Raw genomic sequence first — 18,872 nt, 5'->3', positions numbered from 1 at the left:
CGTCAAAAATTGCACCACAACCACCTAAAAATATTTTAAATAAGTTTATATAACTTAAATTTTAAATGTAAAATATTATTATAAAATAAATTGATTTCTTATAGGTAATTACATAATTATTGAGGGACAGATATTTAATAGTAAAATAGGTATTGCTTAGATTTAAAACAAATACAAATGATTGAAACTGATAATACATCTTCTTTAAATCTTACATATCAGTAATCATATTAATACATACTAATACCTATAGGCTATAATTATTCTAATATCAAAACATTTTTTGTTACCAAAAATGTGTATCACATGATATTCTATAGGTAGGTAATTAATGAAAAAAAAATTTATATTAATAACATAAGCACCTACACTATAATAAGAGAACATGAATGAAATCCTAGTGTAAATATATTATAGATATATTATATGGAGAGCCTTAGATAAAGTAGACCGGCAAAATCGTAGCAAATTGTGGCAAAATGTAACGTGTAGGACAAGTTGTGCGTAGAAGAATGTGACTGGACCCCATTTACTATAATTAATATTTATTGATTAAAGATTAAAAATTGAAATGATTAAACATAAAATATTGAAAAAGTAAGAACAAAATAATGTCAAATAGCCTAGGCTATTATTATTGTCCACAAACTGTGATATTCTGTGGACGTATTAATTCACCTTTTATCACTACCTATACAATAAATAGATAGTTAATTGCTATTATTTACAAAAGGTAAATAAGGTAAATAATAAATACCTATGTAATTTTATATTATCCATTAAACTGTCTGTGTTCTCATTCAGTATAAAACTATTTATATTATACTATTATTATATAATTAATCTTTTGTTATTTACTATACTATTTTCTATTAGATATGTTCAATTGATATTCAATGATTTAAATACATTCTACAATGTGTCAACAGTATTGCTAGAAATTCCAAAATATTAGTGAAGTAATCAGTCAACATTAGCCAAAATCCAAAAATGGATGATATAAATATCACAGGGCTGGCTGTAAGTTTAATTTAAACAAAATAATGAAGAACTCGTATTTTAATATTTTACTTAATCATGGCGGGAACTATTTATTTTTAAATAACCTCTTTGAGATAGTAGCGGTTTGAACAATATTAGTTTCTAACCTAACCATCAAACTTCGATATCATTGATAAATGATAAATAAAATAATATTATACAGATTACGGAACAGAAAATAGTAATAAAGGATTCCTTCAAGTTTCAACGTTCAAATTGGTATTTGGTTTACGAAACTTCCAATTTAAAATATCTAAACGTAAGTAAAATATTAATATTACTATATTGTACATTTGTACTTATTTTTTTTTATATGAATTTAAATGTGTTATATTTGTAGTTTTGGACCATTGATTATAATTACTGTCTAGTACCTATAATCAAAGATTGTACCTATAATAAATTTCAATAAATGTCATGTATGTACTTATTCACTGTTCAGTCATTCAGTGGTAATTATATGATTGCAAAGATTTGCTTATATTGGTTAAATATAATTTTAAACAAGTTGCTTCTCGAGCTTCATCCAACATTCTCAAGGAGTGTTGTCTAGTGTTCTATTCGACTGTATAAGACTTGTTAGTAGTTTAAAAATATGTCAATTTAAACCTATTTATCATATATAGGGTGTACTAAAAAGTCTCGACAAATGAAAAATTGATATTAGTTAAACGTATAGAAGGTAGGCGGAAAAAAGCCCACGGAAAAAAAGCCCAGAAATATAAATATATATAGGTATATAAATGTGAACACATGTATCGTCTACTCTTAATTAGTAAGTACCATGTACCTATGACAAAATATAATATATTATAATAAAAATAATAATTAATTGTTAATTGTATAAAATATAGATTGTAAATAAAATAAAAATATACCTAAATATGAACACAATATTATGTATACGTCATGATATATTGTGTTATAAGTTAAAAGTAAATAAATATAAGTCTTAGGTATATTCATACTAAAATATTATCTATTATCTAAATATATTATGCTACCACCTGTTTTGTATTATTATTTATATAGTTGTGTAATTTTTGTATACATTTTACTATGTATATACCTAAGATTTATGTTTTTTGACTTATAACTTAGTATGTATATCACTAAGACTGATATTTGTTTGACTTATAGTAGTATCTATATCCCTGAGACTGATATTTTATGACTTATAAGTTATAACACAATATATCATGACGTATACATAATATTGTGTTCATATTTATATTTCTGGGCTTCTTTTCTGCGATTCATAAAAAAATGTAAAAAAATAAATTTGAACAATAATAAATAATACATTTTAGATTTACTTATGTTGACAAATCAAGTATCAATTTATAAATTTGATTATAAATATTGTATTATATACCATGTAAATACTAAATTGATAAAGAAGTGTTATCATTTCTTGGGTTTTCTTAAATATTTTGTTATTCCAGGAAAATGTCTACTTTTTGTGGAAAATTAGAAGAAAAGGAATTAGCATTCATTGGCATTGATTCTTTTGAGTCGCATCTGCTGAGTTGTTCTACTTTTATGTTGTCCCATTTTCATAAAGACCACATGCGTGGTATTCAAGATCAATCTTTTCAAGTGGCATTCAATAATATTAAGAACAATATGATCCTTTATGCATCACCATTGACAATAACATATTTAAAGCGAAATAAAACCATTAATCTCAGAGAAGATAAGCTTATATCTCTTGAAATTGGTTTCCCTAATTTATTAAAAGTGCATTCAGAAAATTTTGAATACATTTGTGTGACCTTATTACCAGCTGGACATTGTCCAGGATCAGTCATGTTTTTGATCGAAGCTGGTCCACATCGTATTTTATATACTGGAGATTTCCGAGTACAATTACAAGATTTAAAACAATTTAAACCACTATTGATAGGTAAAGACGGTAACTGTGGTCCAAAGAATATATCTGCATTGTATTTAGATACTACTTTTGCATCCAAAAAATATTATGAATTTCCAACGAGAAAGGAAAGTAGTACCAACTTGATAAAAGTAGTTGGAGAATGGTTAGACCAAGACCAAGATAATAAAATTTGTTTGTGGATGCCTGGATATGTTGGCATAGAATATGCCATAGTCGAAGTTGCCAAACATTTCAAATGCTCTATTCATGTGCATAAACAGAAATATGACGAATTGTACAGTTCAATAGCAGATTTAGACAACTTTGTAACACCAATTCTCACTAATAATAGAATACACGCATGTTCAAAAACTGAATGTGACACTGATAGCATTAATTGCATGGAATTAAATAAAAATGTAAAATGTGTGCAACTTAATGCCCTAGCATTTACTAAGGATGTGATAGACACAGGTGGTCATGTAATTGTTAAAAATAACATAACCAGAGTTTGTTATTCAAGCCACTCCAGTTGTAAGGAATTGAGAGAAATTGTGAGATTCTTAAATCCTGAAAAATTATATTTTAATGTTATTGTTAATCAAACAGTTAAAGAGATATATGATATTTTAACCGAAAACAATTGGACTCCTAGGATGCAAAAGAAAGATGTCAAAGAAAATACAAAAGTGATTTTAAAACTCTCCAACAAATATCAATACAATCATAATGTACAAAATAAAACAGAAGAAGTATTCAACAAAAGACCAAGACTGGAATCTCCTGAAAGAGATTGAATCTTAAACCTAATTACTTCCATTTTTTTTCTTCATATATTTATTAAGTATAAAGCTACTCAATCAAATGTTGAAATACTATCAAATATGTATACATATAAAAAAAAATAGTATTTAATGTTTTGTATCTTCTATAAGTATAATTTTTGCTAAATTGTTTACTATACTATATTATTATCAATAGACTTATCATAATTGTTACTAAAATTAAATAAAATTTTTTTTAAGATAATGGCTTACAAAATTAGACTTAAGTTTATTATTACAAATAATAACAATAATATTGATATTTGTGATAACCAGGTTTTTAAATGATCATTTTACATTAAAAACCTCTCAACAAATGTTCAATGATTTAAAAATTGTTGGGATTTTATTTTAATTGACATTTTAATAATAAATACTATGTGTTTTTAGCATTTCAGATATTTTAAAAACCTAGTACAGCAAGAAAAAAACCATGGAAGAATTTGGAAGGGAACCATGTCCAATGAGAATATTAGAAGATCTTGGCGGAGCTTTTGCCATGGGTCTTATTGGTGGTGGTATTTTTCAAGGTATAAAAGGCTTCCGTAATGCACCCACAGGAGTTAACAGACGTTTTAACGTAAGTCTAATTTTATTCATTTATTCAGTAGTTTACAAATGCACCGGTAAAAAATAAACTAAGGTAAAACGGGAATATTTACGTAATATCGGTTTTCGACAAAATCGATTTTGGTTTTTGGTATAACTCTATAACAAATAACCGTAGATAGTAATTTCAGATATTAAAAAAATGTTTGTTTATTTTACACTGATACTATTTTGAATTTTATTTGTATACTTTCATTTAAAATATGTTGTATATATATTATACATCAGATGCTTTAGATATTAGATAAATAACAATTTATTGATATTGATGCATGCTAGGTTAGGTTAGGTCGCTTGTAATCACGTATAGAACAGCGCATGTGCATAACACCATTGGTGTTGCATAAATATTCCTTTTTCCTTAATGTTTTTAAAAAAAATTCCCAATTATTAGACATTTTTCTTTTCAACGTACCTAATAGATCCAATCTAGTAGAAGAAACCATTTTAAAGTTTAAGATCGAAGTATTACTACTACTTTTACGTTTCTTAAGCCAAAAAAAATCAAAAGCAAAGTATATTTTTGTGTATCTATCATATATAGTATGAATACAATTTTCTTAGACCAATAGATATAAAAATGATATCCATACAAGATCTGAACTCCTAATTAACAATCAAATACCTAAACTATTACATTTTCTATAATAAAAATATTATTAGAACTGTATTTCCACTGTTTTTTGAACAATACAAACATCTAATGTCCAATATAAACTTCAAAAGCCAAACTTGATATTTTTAATGAAAATGTTTGATATTCAATTTATATGTTTACTAATAATTAACCAATTTGTTTTATATTATCTATATATTATGTGATATATATTTGTGTATTTTCTAGGGAGCTTTTCATTCTGTGGCAACCAAAGCACCCAACATAGGTGGTAGTTTTGCGATATGGGGAGGATTATTTTCAACCATTGATTGTTCACTAGTGGCCATCAGGAAAAAAGAAGACCCGTGGAATTCTATTGCAAGCGGTGCTTTGACCGGTGGTATATTAGCAGCACGTAATGGAATACCAGCTATGACGGCCAGTGCTGTTTTTGGAGGTTTACTATTGGCAATGATTGAAGGGTTTGGATTATTTTTTATGCACATGTCAGCCGAACAGTTCAGACCTCAACCACCTGTATTTGAAGATCCAACTCAAATTAACCAACCTAACGGTGGTTAATTCAACAAACCTATTTAATATTTCTTTTAGTGTTTATGTGTAATTTCCTTAAATGTAGTTATGCAATCAATATACTTGTTACTTTTTACCAAACTATACTGGATTTATGTTGATAAAAAAAAATGAAACGACCTTTTACATTGAAATTTTGATGTAGGCCTTAGTCAATAAATTATAATATTCTGGTACTTCGAACGTTATAAGTATGCTGTATAAGAATATTGATACAAAATCGCCTGCAAGGTAATATTTATGTTGGATACTTATTAATTAAATTAAATATAATATTGTTATAAAAACTGTCCAACAGTGTGTAGCATAGATGTTATTGATTTATGGTCATGTTTAGAATTAATGAATGAAAAAAATATAAAATTTTATTATAATAATAATTATATATCTCGGATTTTTATGTCCTAAGTAACAAGAAAAATGTCTAACAAATAAGACTAAATACTGTACCTAATAGCACTATTACTGTTACAAAACTTTAAAATTGACTTTAAAAATTTTTTTTCAACAAAAATTGTGTATCCGTGCAACTCGAATTGTATTATATACATGTTTAATATTGACTTGTATCCAAGTTTACGTACCTAATCGTATGATAACGTGCAAACCGAGTGCTGCCGTCGCGCGTGTTTATCGATAATTTTTTAGAAAAGTTGATTTTTACCACTTTACGTCGCGTAGGTATTACTATATACAGGCATAAATACATGCGTCGAAAAGTTCGATTTTTTATTGATATATTTACATGTTTTTTTTTTGATTTAATAAACTGCGTTATTATTATATTATTATATTTGACTGCCTTTTGTCCTTTTGCCTACTCGGTCTGTACATATAAAAAAAAAGGTTAGGTAAATGTATATATTATAATAAATAATAAATGTATAAATATTAATTATATAATAAAATATCCTAGCTCGAGTCAAGTCGACTATACTATAGGTATGTTTAATCATGAGCATAAAATCAAATTAATAACTAACCTACATGTATACTATATGACTTAATGAGGATCTATTTATTTGTTAATATTTATTATATAGTAACTGTAGCAGTATTTCTATGCTACATTAAATTGTTAATTATCAAAATAAGAAAGTGGCTATTTGATTACCTCAACCAGTTAACTCACCTGACAACTGTAATATTATATTGATATTTTTATTTGTTCATATATCATAGGTAGGTATATACAATATGTTTTTTTAGGTTGTGTAGTATATCGTTTGCATTGTGTGTAGTTATATACTACGGTGAAATTCGAGGTGACTGACTGACCTGCTAGACACCCAAAAAAATATGGCGGCTATATGATTTGCATGGACGTCCGAAATTTATAAATTTTTTTTTGACGTAACTTATTACTTATTTTTGTATTTTTGGTGACAGTAATGAACGTTGTCCGCGATCCGACGCAGTCGGATTGCATACCGGATTAACGTGACCCGGCCGTCGCAAATTTTCCAAAACCAAATTCTGAAAATTCTAAAAATGTCATAACTACATGTATAATTATGAGCACTTAACTGCGTATATCATAATTAATTAATTTATATTATCATATTTATTATGTGGGCCGTTCCCGGTGGTACTGCAATACCGGGTCAACCCGCGGTGGAGCAGGAGCAAGCCCCAAAATCTCCACCAAATTTGAAAAAATTAGTTTAACATTTGAACCTTTCAATGAAAGGTGTATCAGATGTTAAGCTGATAAGAACAGATTTTATTTAAAAATATTTATGGTGAAACAGTAAAATGGGGGCCTACAAAAAAAAAAAACCCACAAAAAATTAGAGAACAAAAGGGGGGACACATATAAAGGGAACATCAGTATTTTAGCAATAAATATAAGTATATATAAAAAAAGTATAAAAATAGAGGTAAAAAACATGGTACATAAAAATCAGCTGAGAACGAAAAGAAAAATACAAAAATACACAATAATACAAAAATACAAAAAATACAAAAAAAAATATAAAAAAGAAGTCACGAGGGCAACTCCCTGACCTGTCGGACCCCGGACAAGTGTTCAATATAGATGTCCCTGGAAGCTGCAATGGCGTCGCTGACGCACAACTTCCGGAACAGGGTACCATACGACCGACTACATAGCTTCCTCAGGAAGACGTCATTGGCCGGGTCCCAAGAGCCAAGGGCACCCACAACAAAGGGAACAACCACCGCCTCGCACCCATGTCGCGCCGCGAGCCAAGCCCTAAGTTCCTCATATTTTGTTCGCTTTTCCGCCGCCGCCACTTCAAATGCAGCGAGGCGGTTATCAAAGGGGACTGTTACGTCCACGATATAGAGGTTTGGGCCCTTCTTCAGAACTAAATCCGGTCTCAAACCCTGGTCACCCAGGGCTTGGTTCTCGGAGAGGACCTCAAACCTCGCGGACGCCGCCTTCTTGATTCGGGCGACAACGCTATTGTGCCTCGCCATGTACAGGCCGGTGTAACGCATACAGTGATCGACGACGTGGGCTAGGCTTTCATTTGTATACCCACACCGTCGACACCTGCGGTCACCGACCCTCCATGACGAAGAGCCATTTAGCGGTACGAGGTTCAGCCTAGCGCGATGGACAAAACGCCAGTCGGCGAACCTCGTGAAGTCACCCTCCTTCAAAAAGTGCGTTGAGGCCGCGTGGGCGGCGGCACACTCGACGGCCCTGCCTTGATCAGGTTTGGCGATCAAGGCGTCACTTCGGCCGAGCCGCAAAGTGTCCCGAACAGTCCTCATGACCGCCCGCCTCTGCTTCCTCCCCATCACTGCTCCCCCGTGTGTGATCGCCGGGGCCCCATCCAACGACCATTTGACCCCCAGACGCTTAGAGGCGTTACGCGCTCTCGACCACACACTGCTGACCCCCGTGCCCCGAGACTCCCGGAACACCCCCTCGTCCTCACCCGACAGGTAGGAGGCAACTTCATGAATGGTCGGCACCTTGCAAATACGCCGCCTTGTCACCTCCTCCACGTGCTCCGCAGCATCTTCGGCCACCCTCAGGTCTGGGGAGGACACCAGCTTGAAGGCACTGTCCACGGCGGCGATGTCGGCGTCCTCTGCCAAGAGCCTGATCCCGCAACACCCACGCCTGGTCGATCCGTAGATGTACTCCCCTGAAGCTTCCTGCGGCAGGTACAGGGTGGCCTTGATCTCCGGGCGGAGCACCTTGTCCACCCTCGCCCAGTCACCTTTAGGAAACGTCCCCATCCTCTGGAGGTGGACTGTGGACGGGTAAAAAAACGTTTTAAGGGCGTCAATGCGCTGCCAAGGGGCCAGCTTGCTGCGGGATATTTTGAGGCCGATTTCCGTTATCTCGGCGAGTGTGGAGAGGGGCGGCACGATGTTGAACCCAACCTGCGCTCCGAGAAAGGTGGCCGCCTCGCCCTCGACCAGCGGGCGAAGCGGGGAGTCGAGTAGCCGGAATTGGGTGTCCCGAACACCGACGGGCCGCTTACCGGACAGGTGCAGGGAGGCACACTTGTTGGCATTGAGTTTGAGGCCGATCATACCGAGTCCGACGCGCGCGGCGTCGATGGCCGACTGGAGGTCTCCCGGGCTGTCGGCGATCAAGCACAGGTCGTCCGCGAACGCCAGTACCCGATGATCGGCCGACGCGCCTTGCAGGCGTGCCACCACCGGGTCTATGGCCATGATAAAGAGTAGGCCACTAAGCGGGCACCCCTGCTTAATGCCCGAGCGCACCGGGATGTCGCCCGTCATTCCACCGGCCACACTGACTGAGGACGTGGCCCCGGAGTAGATGTCCCGCACTGCCAGAAGGAGATCCTCTCCAGCTCCACTGGCCTGGATCGCTGCCTCGAGCGCGGGGTGTGGTATCGCCCCGAACGCATTTGACACGTCCAGCCAGGCCACGCACTTGTCCGCCGCGTGTGTCCTGGCCTTCTCGAGTACACGATTGAGGGTGTGGACGTGCTCAAATGCGCCATCCGCCGGGAGAAACCCCTTCTGGCACGGGCTCAGGACGTTGTTGGCCACCAGCCACTCCGTCAGCCGTCCGGCGACACATCCCACGTAGAGTTTGTACAACGTGCGGCTCAGCGAGATCGGCCGCCAGTTGGTTAAATCCTCCTTCGCCCCCTTCTTGTAGATCAGGATTGTGACGGCTTTCTTCCACGCTGGGGGCACTCGTTTGAACCTGAGGCATGTGTTGAGGATCCCCGTAAGGACCGTGCACTCTGGGTCCAGCCGCTTCCAGTGCCGGTACGTGAGCCCGTCGTCCCCAGGTGCCGTGTTTTCGAACTTGCCGAGACGCTTTGAAACATCGGCATACTGGAGCGGGCCCATCGGTACCGGGTCACGGCCGTCCACCCTCGCATAGATGCTGGGGTCGCATGCTGAGGGTGCCCAGGTCCTCCGAAAATGTTCCTCAACGGCCGGAACGGGGACCTCGCACGACTGCCCCTCACCCGACAGGATCAGCCGGACAGCACGTCGCCTGTTACGCCTATACAGCGACTGGATTCCCTTGGCGTCTGTCGGGTCGATCGCAGTCCTGTTGCCCGATGACCTGCCCTCCGGTCTGACGGGCAGTTTAACAATGACCGCGGCCTCGGCGGTCATCTCGTCGACGAGGGCGACGAACCGCGACCACACCTCCTCCGTGCACGGACCTCTGGAAAAGTCCGCGAAGCGTTCGCGGAACGCGTGCAGGGGTGTGGTGTCGTCGGGCTGCAGAATCTGATCGCCATCGTCGGGGACCTCGGCGGCCGCGTCGAGCTCGGGCACGGGGACGTCCAACAGGTCATCGTCCTCCGGGGCCAGCCCACTCGAGTCAGAGCCGCTATCCGAGGTCGGAGGAGGAATACGCGGCCGCCACAGCTCCGGGCTCGCAATCACAACATTGTAGCCCTCGTTCCTGGGCGATTCGCGACGTGGCGGAGGTAGAGACGGCAGCGGGAGTGACAGTCTATCACCGACCCCGCGCGGCCTCACCGGTGTCGCACGCCTCGTGCTGGCGGGCAGGAGCGTGGGAAGCGGTGACAGGGGTGCGCCGCCTGTGTCCGGCGGTCTGTCACCAGCCGGTGTCCTTGGCGCACCTCCTGACGCGGCGCCCGCTGTCGATACTGAACCGCCTGTGTCCGGCGGTATGTTACCAGCCGGTATCCTTGGTTCAGTACTGGTTGTGGGTGGCAGTGGGGACGTACCGCCTGTTGCCGGCGGTCTGGTACCAGCCGGTGTCCTTGGCACGTCCACTGCCTCCGGAACGCGAGCGTCTCCTCCGCGCGCCGGGCGGGGGTTTCGGTCCGAGCGCAACCGTTGACGCGTCGCCGGGACCGGGAGCGGCACGGCGGCCGCGGCCAGTGCGTCGATACGGCGGTGGTTGCGCAGATGGTTGGTCAGTCCCTGCTTACTGGGGAAAGACTCGGGGCAACCGGCCACCGTGCACGTGAAGCGGTCCGCTGTGTCCGCAGCGTCCTCAATCGGGACCTGGCATTTGTGTGCCCCGGGCCGGACGCCGAGAACGATCCCGCACCCGACGCATCGCACCGACGTATCCTCCGCCTCTGCGTGTAACTCACGGAGGTGACGGGTGATGGATTGCTTCGCGCTCGTCCACACCTTGGCGCGAAATTTGGCCGAGCAGTCGGCGTGCGGGCACTCGACGGTAGTGGGCAGAGGGAGCCAGAACACTAGCGTGTGGCCCTCTAACGCGGGCTGCCGGCGGCTCACGATGGGGCCATCCGCGGTGCTACCACGGTCGGACACTGAGTCGCTATCCGACTCGTCACGGTCTGGTGGCGGCACCGGGTCGGCCCGAAGCGATGGACCGGCCACCTGGCTACTGCCAGTGTGGTCGGCCATATGAGAAAAGACTCACGGAGTTGGGATGTCCACTGGAGGCCGGGCTGACCAAAAGGCGGCGGCAGCCGGACGGCAGGGACGGTCCACGGACCGAGAAACAGCTGGGCCAAGAGGCGGGCACCAGCCGGACCTGACTGATCCAAGAGACGGCGGCAGTAGGTCGAAAAAATCACAAACGGAGAACAGCTGGGCCAAGAGGCGGTCACCAGCCGGACCCGCTGATCCAAGAGACGGCGGCAGCAGGTCGAAGAAATCACGAACGAAGAAACGGCTGGGCCAAAAGGTGGTCACCAGCCGGACCTGCTGATCCAAGAGACGGCGGCAGCAGGTCGAAGAACTCACGACATGGACAGGTACGGCTCCAGCTGCTCCAATAAGTGGCGTACAGCTGGAAGTGTGGTTGTGTTAAAAAAAAGATCATGGCATTGTGGTAGATATTATCGTGGATTGCACCACGTTGGCGGGCGGAGTATGGCCTGGCCTCCAGGAGGTATCCCAGGCAAGGGACTCCGCTTTTAAGGTGTGCCACCACCAGCAACACTGGTCGTGGCGTCTAATCCGCGCTTCACCCCCGGGTAGAATATAGACTCTGTCCGGGGGTTGACTCAGCACGAGGCACGGCACTTGACGCCAAAGCCTAATGCGGAGAAGACGTCACAAACCACACCACAATCACCAAGGTTTAACACAAAACAACAGAGACCAAATTACAACAGAGAGGGTCGATCGAATCACGTCCGAATCGGGTAAGACAAAGTATATGTTAGGCGGGAACTGTTCTTCACAGGGTCGCTTTCGCGTTAAGCTGATAAGAACAGATTTTATTTAAAAATATTTATGGTGAAACAGTAAAATGGGGGCCTACAAAAAAGAAAAAAAAAACCACAAAAAATTAGAGAACAAAAGGGGGGACACATATAAAGGGAACATCAGTATTTTAGCAATAAATATAAGTATATATAAAAAAAGTATAAAAATAGAGGTAAAAAACATGGTACATAAAAATCAGCTGAGAACGAAAAGAAAAATACAAAAATACACAATAATACAAAAATACAAAAAATACAAAAAAAAATATAAAAAAGAAGTCACGAGGGCAACTCCCTGACCTGTCGGACCCCGGACAAGTGTTCAATATAGATGTCCCTGGAAGCTGCAATGGCGTCGCTGACGCACAACTTCCGGAACAGGGTACCATACGACCGACTACATAGCTTCCTCAGGAAGACGTCATTGGCCGGGTCCCAAGAGCCAAGGGCACCCACAACAAAGGGAACAACCACCGCCTCGCACCCATGTCGCGCCGCGAGCCAAGCCCTAAGTTCCTCATATTTTGTTCGCTTTTCCGCCGCCGCCACTTCAAATGCAGCGAGGCGGTTATCAAAGGGGACTGTTACGTCCACGATATAGAGGTTTGGGCCCTTCTTCAGAACTAAATCCGGTCTCAAACCCTGGTCACCCAGGGCTTGGTTCTCGGAGAGGACCTCAAACCTCGCGGACGCCGCCTTCTTGATTCGGGCGACAACGCTATTGTGCCTCGCCATGTACAGGCCGGTGTAACGCATACAGTGATCGACGACGTGGGCTAGGCTTTCATTTGTATACCCACACCGTCGACACCTGCGGTCACCGACCCTCCATGACGAAGAGCCATTTAGCGGTACGAGGTTCAGCCTAGCGCGATGGACAAAACGCCAGTCGGCGAACCTCGTGAAGTCACCCTCCTTCAAAAAGTGCGTTGAGGCCGCGTGGGCGGCGGCACACTCGACGGCCCTGCCTTGATCAGGTTTGGCGATCAAGGCGTCACTTCGGCCGAGCCGCAAAGTGTCCCGAACAGTCCTCATGACCGCCCGCCTCTGCTTCCTCCCCATCACTGCTCCCCCGTGTGTGATCGCCGGGGCCCCATCCAACGACCATTTGACCCCCAGACGCTTAGAGGCGTTACGCGCTCTCGACCACACACTGCTGACCCCCGTGCCCCGAGACTCCCGGAACACCCCCTCGTCCTCACCCGACAGGTAGGAGGCAACTTCATGAATGGTCGGCACCTTGCAAATACGCCGCCTTGTCACCTCCTCCACGTGCTCCGCAGCATCTTCGGCCACCCTCAGGTCTGGGGAGGACACCAGCTTGAAGGCACTGTCCACGGCGGCGATGTCGGCGTCCTCTGCCAAGAGCCTGATCCCGCAACACCCACGCCTGGTCGATCCGTAGATGTACTCCCCTGAAGCTTCCTGCGGCAGGTACAGGGTGGCCTTGATCTCCGGGCGGAGCACCTTGTCCACCCTCGCCCAGTCACCTTTAGGAAACGTCCCCATCCTCTGGAGGTGGACTGTGGACGGGTAAAAAAACGTTTTAAGGGCGTCAATGCGCTGCCAAGGGGCCAGCTTGCTGCGGGATATTTTGAGGCCGATTTCCGTTATCTCGGCGAGTGTGGAGAGGGGCGGCACGATGTTGAACCCAACCTGCGCTCCGAGAAAGGTGGCCGCCTCGCCCTCGACCAGCGGGCGAAGCGGGGAGTCGAGTAGCCGGAATTGGGTGTCCCGAACACCGACGGGCCGCTTACCGGACAGGTGCAGGGAGGCACACTTGTTGGCATTGAGTTTGAGGCCGATCATACCGAGTCCGACGCGCGCGGCGTCGATGGCCGACTGGAGGTCTCCCGGGCTGTCGGCGATCAAGCACAGGTCGTCCGCGAACGCCAGTACCCGATGATCGGCCGACGCGCCTTGCAGGCGTGCCACCACCGGGTCTATGGCCATGATAAAGAGTAGGCCACTAAGCGGGCACCCCTGCTTAATGCCCGAGCGCACCGGGATGTCGCCCGTCATTCCACCGGCCACACTGACTGAGGACGTGGCCCCGGAGTAGATGTCCCGCACTGCCAGAAGGAGATCCTCTCCAGCTCCACTGGCCTGGATCGCTGCCTCGAGCGCGGGGTGTGGTATCGCCCCGAACGCATTTGACACGTCCAGCCAGGCCACGCACTTGTCCGCCGCGTGTGTCCTGGCCTTCTCGAGTACACGATTGAGGGTGTGGACGTGCTCAAATGCGCCATCCGCCGGGAGAAACCCCTTCTGGCACGGGCTCAGGACGTTGTTGGCCACCAGCCACTCCGTCAGCCGTCCGGCGACACATCCCACGTAGAGTTTGTACAACGTGCGGCTCAGCGAGATCGGCCGCCAGTTGGTTAAATCCTCCTTCGCCCCCTTCTTGTAGATCAGGATTGTGACGGCTTTCTTCCACGCTGGGGGCACTCGTTTGAACCTGAGGCATGTGTTGAGGATCCCCGTAAGGACCGTGCACTCTGGGTCCAGCCGCTTCCAGTGCCGGTACGTGAGCCCGTCGTCCCCAGGTGCCGTGTTTTCGAACTTGCCGAGACGCTTTGAAACATCGGCATACTGGAGCGGGCCCATCGGTACCGGGTCACGGCCGTCCACCCTCGCATAGATGCTGGGGTCGCATGCTGAGGGTGCCCAGGTCCTCCGAAAATGTTCCTCAACGGCCGGAACGGGGACCTCGCACGACTGCCCCTCACCCGACAGGATCAGCCGGACAGCACGTCGCCTGTTACGCCTATACAGCGACTGGATTCCCTTGGCGTCTGTCGGGTCGATCGCAGTCCTGTTGCCCGATGACCTGCCCTCCGGTCTGACGGGCAGTTTAACAATGACCGCGGCCTCGGCGGTCATCTCGTCGACGAGGGCGACGAACCGCGACCACACCTCCTCCGTGCACGGACCTCTGGAAAAGTCCGCGAAGCGTTCGCGGAACGCGTGCAGGGGTGTGGTGTCGTCGGGCTGCAGAATCTGATCGCCATCGTCGGGGACCTCGGCGGCCGCGTCGAGCTCGGGCACGGGGACGTCCAACAGGTCATCGTCCTCCGGGGCCAGCCCACTCGAGTCAGAGCCGCTATCCGAGGTCGGAGGAGGAATACGCGGCCGCCACAGCTCCGGGCTCGCAATCACAACATTGTAGCCCTCGTTCCTGGGCGATTCGCGACGTGGCGGAGGTAGAGACGGCAGCGGGAGTGACAGTCTATCACCGACCCCGCGCGGCCTCACCGGTGTCGCACGCCTCGTGCTGGCGGGCAGGAGCGTGGGAAGCGGTGACAGGGGTGCGCCGCCTGTGTCCGGCGGTCTGTCACCAGCCGGTGTCCTTGGCGCACCTCCTGACGCGGCGCCCGCTGTCGATACTGAACCGCCTGTGTCCGGCGGTATGTTACCAGCCGGTATCCTTGGTTCAGTACTGGTTGTGGGTGGCAGTGGGGGACGTACCGCCTGTTGCCGGCGGTCTGGTACCAGCCGGTGTCCTTGGCACGTCCACTGCCTCCGGAACGCGAGCGTCTCCTCCGCGCGCCGGGCGGGGGTTTCGGTCCGAGCGCAACCGTTGACGCGTCGCCGGGACCGGGAGCGGCACGGCGGCCGCGGCCAGTGCGTCGATACGGCGGTGGTTGCGCAGATGGTTGGTCAGTCCCTGCTTACTGGGGAAAGACTCGGGGCAACCGGCCACCGTGCACGTGAAGCGGTCCGCTGTGTCCGCAGCGTCCTCAATCGGGACCTGGCATTTGTGTGCCCCGGGCCGGACGCCGAGAACGATCCCGCACCCGACGCATCGCACCGACGTATCCTCCGCCTCTGCGTGTAACTCACGGAGGTGACGGGTGATGGATTGCTTCGCGCTCGTCCACACCTTGGCGCGAAATTTGGCCGAGCAGTCGGCGTGCGGGCACTCGACGGTAGTGGGCAGAGGGAGCCAGAACACTAGCGTGTGGCCCTCTAACGCGGGCTGCCGGCGGCTCACGATGGGGCCATCCGCGGTGCTACCACGGTCGGACACTGAGTCGCTATCCGACTCGTCACGGTCTGGTGGCGGCACCGGGTCGGCCCGAAGCGATGGACCGGCCACCTGGCTACTGCCAGTGTGGTCGGCCATATGAGAAAAGACTCACGGAGTTGGGATGTCCACTGGAGGCCGGGCTGACCAAAAGGCGGCGGCAGCCGGACGGCAGGGACGGTCCACGGACCGAGAAACAGCTGGGCCAAGAGGCGGGCACCAGCCGGACCTGACTGATCCAAGAGACGGCGGCAGTAGGTCGAAAAAATCACAAACGGAGAACAGCTGGGCCAAGAGGCGGTCACCAGCCGGACCCGCTGATCCAAGAGACGGCGGCAGCAGGTCGAAGAAATCACGAACGAAGAAACGGCTGGGCCAAAAGGTGGTCACCAGCCGGACCTGCTGATCCAAGAGACGGCGGCAGCAGGTCGAAGAACTCACGACATGGACAGGTACGGCTCCAGCTGCTCCAATAAGTGGCGTACAGCTGGAAGTGTGGTTGTGTTAAAAAAAAGATCATGGCATTGTGGTAGATATTATCGTGGATTGCACCACGTTGGCGGGCGGAGTATGGCCTGGCCTCCAGGAGGTATCCCAGGCAAGGGACTCCGCTTTTAAGGTGTGCCACCACCAGCAACACTGGTCGTGGCGTCTAATCCGCGCTTCACCCCCGGGTAGAATATAGACTCTGTCCGGGGGTTGACTCAGCACGAGGCACGGCACTTGACGCCAAAGCCTAATGCGGAGAAGACGTCACAAACCACACCACAATCACCAAGGTTTAACACAAAACAACAGAGACCAAATTACAACAGAGAGGGTCGATCGAATCACGTCCGAATCGGGTAAGACAAAGTATATGTTAGGCGGGAACTGTTCTTCACAGGGTCGAGAGAAGCGATACACATTCAACATCACTGAGGCATCTTAAAGATAAAAGCAATTCTAAGACGATTGTAGTTTCAAATTTGAGCGTGTCCGGAAAAGTGAAAATATCGATTTTCGAAAAATTGCATTTTGAAAATCAGCTGTATACGTCATTAATTTCATGATATGTACCTCACAGGTTGATAATAATTGCATTTAAATGGATGATTTTATTGATTAATTGTCGACAATACGATCATACAAACGGTACAGCTCAATAGCGCTATCTAGCGTCAGTAAAAAACGTACGCATACATAAAATATTACTTTCCAAAAATACGTATTTCGTTGTCTAATTCTACGAGAATTTGTTTTTCCTTTGTTCAATAGTTGTAAGACACGTACGAGTTTGCAAATAACCGATTGAACATATTACGATCAGTATCGTTACAATGGAATTACAACAAACGACGTTTTGTCATACGTAAATTCGATGGCTATGTTGCTACGTGTAATGACAACGCGGCGAAATACGGCGGCACCTCGTCTTTCGTAGACGACAGCTATCGTAGTATCGTGTACTGATAGCGCCCTCTCGTTGTCATACAAAAAATGTTTGTACAATAATCGCGATGGAAATTATTCAAGATAATATGAAAAATATCGTGTATTTAAAAATACTACTCAACGTTCCGTAAACGTAAAGTCAGGCGCGGACTGGTAAAATAGGGCACGGGATGCTACACAATTTAAAGGGCAAATAACATAAAATTGTTGGGGCGAATTTAATACATGTAGATTATTTATAAAATATTAATATATTTTATTTTGTTATGAAAAAATATTGAATATACGTTAAACACGTAAATAAGTACCAAGTTACAAAAAACTTTCAATCAAAGTTGTACAATATTATAGATTACTAGTAATCGTAAGTTGGTAACAATCTGTTGTAGTGTTGTTCATTAGGTGTCTAGAGTCTTTAAATATATAATAAATAATATTAGGCAAATATATTTTAGGGCAAGGGATGCTGTAGCATCCCAGCATCCCAGCCAGTCCGCGCCTGGACCAGTTTGTACAGTTAAATTTGGCATGCTTACTATAATTGAAATAGAAAACCAGAATAGGTGCATTGCAGATGACAAAGATTTCTGTAAAAGAACATACGATTTATCAATATACCGTATAGGTACTGATAATACTGATAGTACTAGATAATACTATAATATATAAGTTCTATGGATTTATCATAATAAACAATATATTTTATAATATCTATGGCAATGGTCAATTGTCGAAATTCGTCGGCGACGGTTAACAATTCTAATAATTTCAGCAAATACTATTGTATTATAAATATAATATATTGTATATTTTGATTTCAGTGAACAAAAAAACAATAAGCCACTAATATAAACAGACAGTTCGTTAAACCGTACATATTATAATGTAAGTTTATATAAAAACTCGCAAATTTCATTATGATCAGGTTATTTTCATAAAGTATTTCGATACTTTCAAGTTTCAGTTCATCGGAGTGAGATGATTAGATGGAGATGGATGAAGATGGTTTCTTCGGCGATGGCGGCACTCTAGCTACGTTTCACCGGAAGAGTAGATGTTTACGAGTAAGTCTGTTTTCATATTATTACCTACTATTTTACATTTACTTTTTAGACTTAAATTAGGCGTAAAATAGGAATTATTCTTGTTTTTTTAAATAATTTTTTCGAAAAATATATGTAACATGTATAGCTCATACAATTATGAATTTATAGTTAATAGAAATGCG

At 44.7% G+C, this 18,872-nt stretch overlaps 3 protein-coding genes and 1 pseudogene across 4 annotated transcripts; 1 reads left to right on the top strand and 3 right to left on the bottom strand.

The window, feature by feature from the left end:
* The first annotated feature begins 1,141 nt into the window (after positions 1-1,141).
* LOC132950852 (mitochondrial import inner membrane translocase subunit Tim17-B) lies at positions 1,142-5,626 on the top strand. 2 transcript variants are annotated; one of them, XM_061022448.1, is made up of 3 exons: positions 1,142-1,300; positions 4,132-4,321; positions 5,195-5,626. In XM_061022448.1, exons 2-3 carry the CDS (start codon positions 4,175-4,177, stop codon positions 5,528-5,530), a joined length of 483 nt encoding a protein of 160 aa, XP_060878431.1. In that variant the 5' UTR covers positions 1,142-1,300; positions 4,132-4,174; the 3' UTR covers positions 5,531-5,626. The 2 variants fall into 2 exon arrangements, with proteins under 2 accessions (XP_060878431.1, XP_060878430.1); XM_061022447.1 differs by lacking the exons at positions 4,132-4,321; positions 5,195-5,626 and adding an exon at positions 2,487-4,124 and having other exon boundaries at positions 1,153-1,300.
* Positions 5,627-7,108: 1,482 nt separating this feature from the next.
* Positions 7,109-7,283, bottom strand: LOC132951517 (U2 spliceosomal RNA; annotated as a pseudogene).
* A 245-nt stretch (positions 7,284-7,528) lies between these two features.
* On the bottom strand, positions 7,529-11,374 carry LOC132951368 (uncharacterized). The gene has a single exon (XM_061023181.1). The coding sequence runs from the start codon at positions 11,372-11,374 to the stop codon at positions 7,529-7,531; it is 3,846 nt and encodes a 1,281-aa protein (XP_060879164.1).
* Positions 11,375-12,462: 1,088 nt separating this feature from the next.
* On the bottom strand, positions 12,463-16,309 carry LOC132951367 (uncharacterized). Its single transcript, XM_061023180.1, has 2 exons — positions 15,652-16,309; positions 12,463-15,578 (listed from the first exon to the last, which is right to left on the bottom strand). Exons 1-2 carry the CDS (start codon positions 16,307-16,309, stop codon positions 12,463-12,465), a joined length of 3,774 nt encoding a protein of 1,257 aa, XP_060879163.1.
* Between the last annotated feature and the right edge of the window lie 2,563 nt (positions 16,310-18,872).

This window comes from Metopolophium dirhodum, chromosome 8 (assembly GCF_019925205.1).
Source record: "Metopolophium dirhodum isolate CAU chromosome 8, ASM1992520v1, whole genome shotgun sequence".
NCBI classification, from domain to species: Eukaryota; Metazoa; Arthropoda; class Insecta; order Hemiptera; family Aphididae; genus Metopolophium; species Metopolophium dirhodum.
Note: the sequence above shows the minus strand (reverse complement) of the source record. Positions and strands in the feature narration are given on the sequence as shown.

Coding starts and splice junctions, on each gene's coding strand:
- LOC132950852 (XM_061022447.1), top strand. CDS start 2,491: ATGTCTACTTTTTGTGGAAAATTAGAAGAAAAGGAATTAGCATTCATT.
- LOC132951368 (XM_061023181.1), bottom strand. CDS start 11,374: ATGGCCGACCACACTGGCAGTAGCCAGGTGGCCGGTCCATCGCTTCGG.
- LOC132951367 (XM_061023180.1), bottom strand. CDS start 16,309: ATGGCCGACCACACTGGCAGTAGCCAGGTGGCCGGTCCATCGCTTCGG. Junction 15,579..15,651: donor CAGACCGCCGGCAACAGGCG/GTACGTCCCCCA, acceptor CGCCGGACACAG/GCGGTTCAGTATCGACAGCG.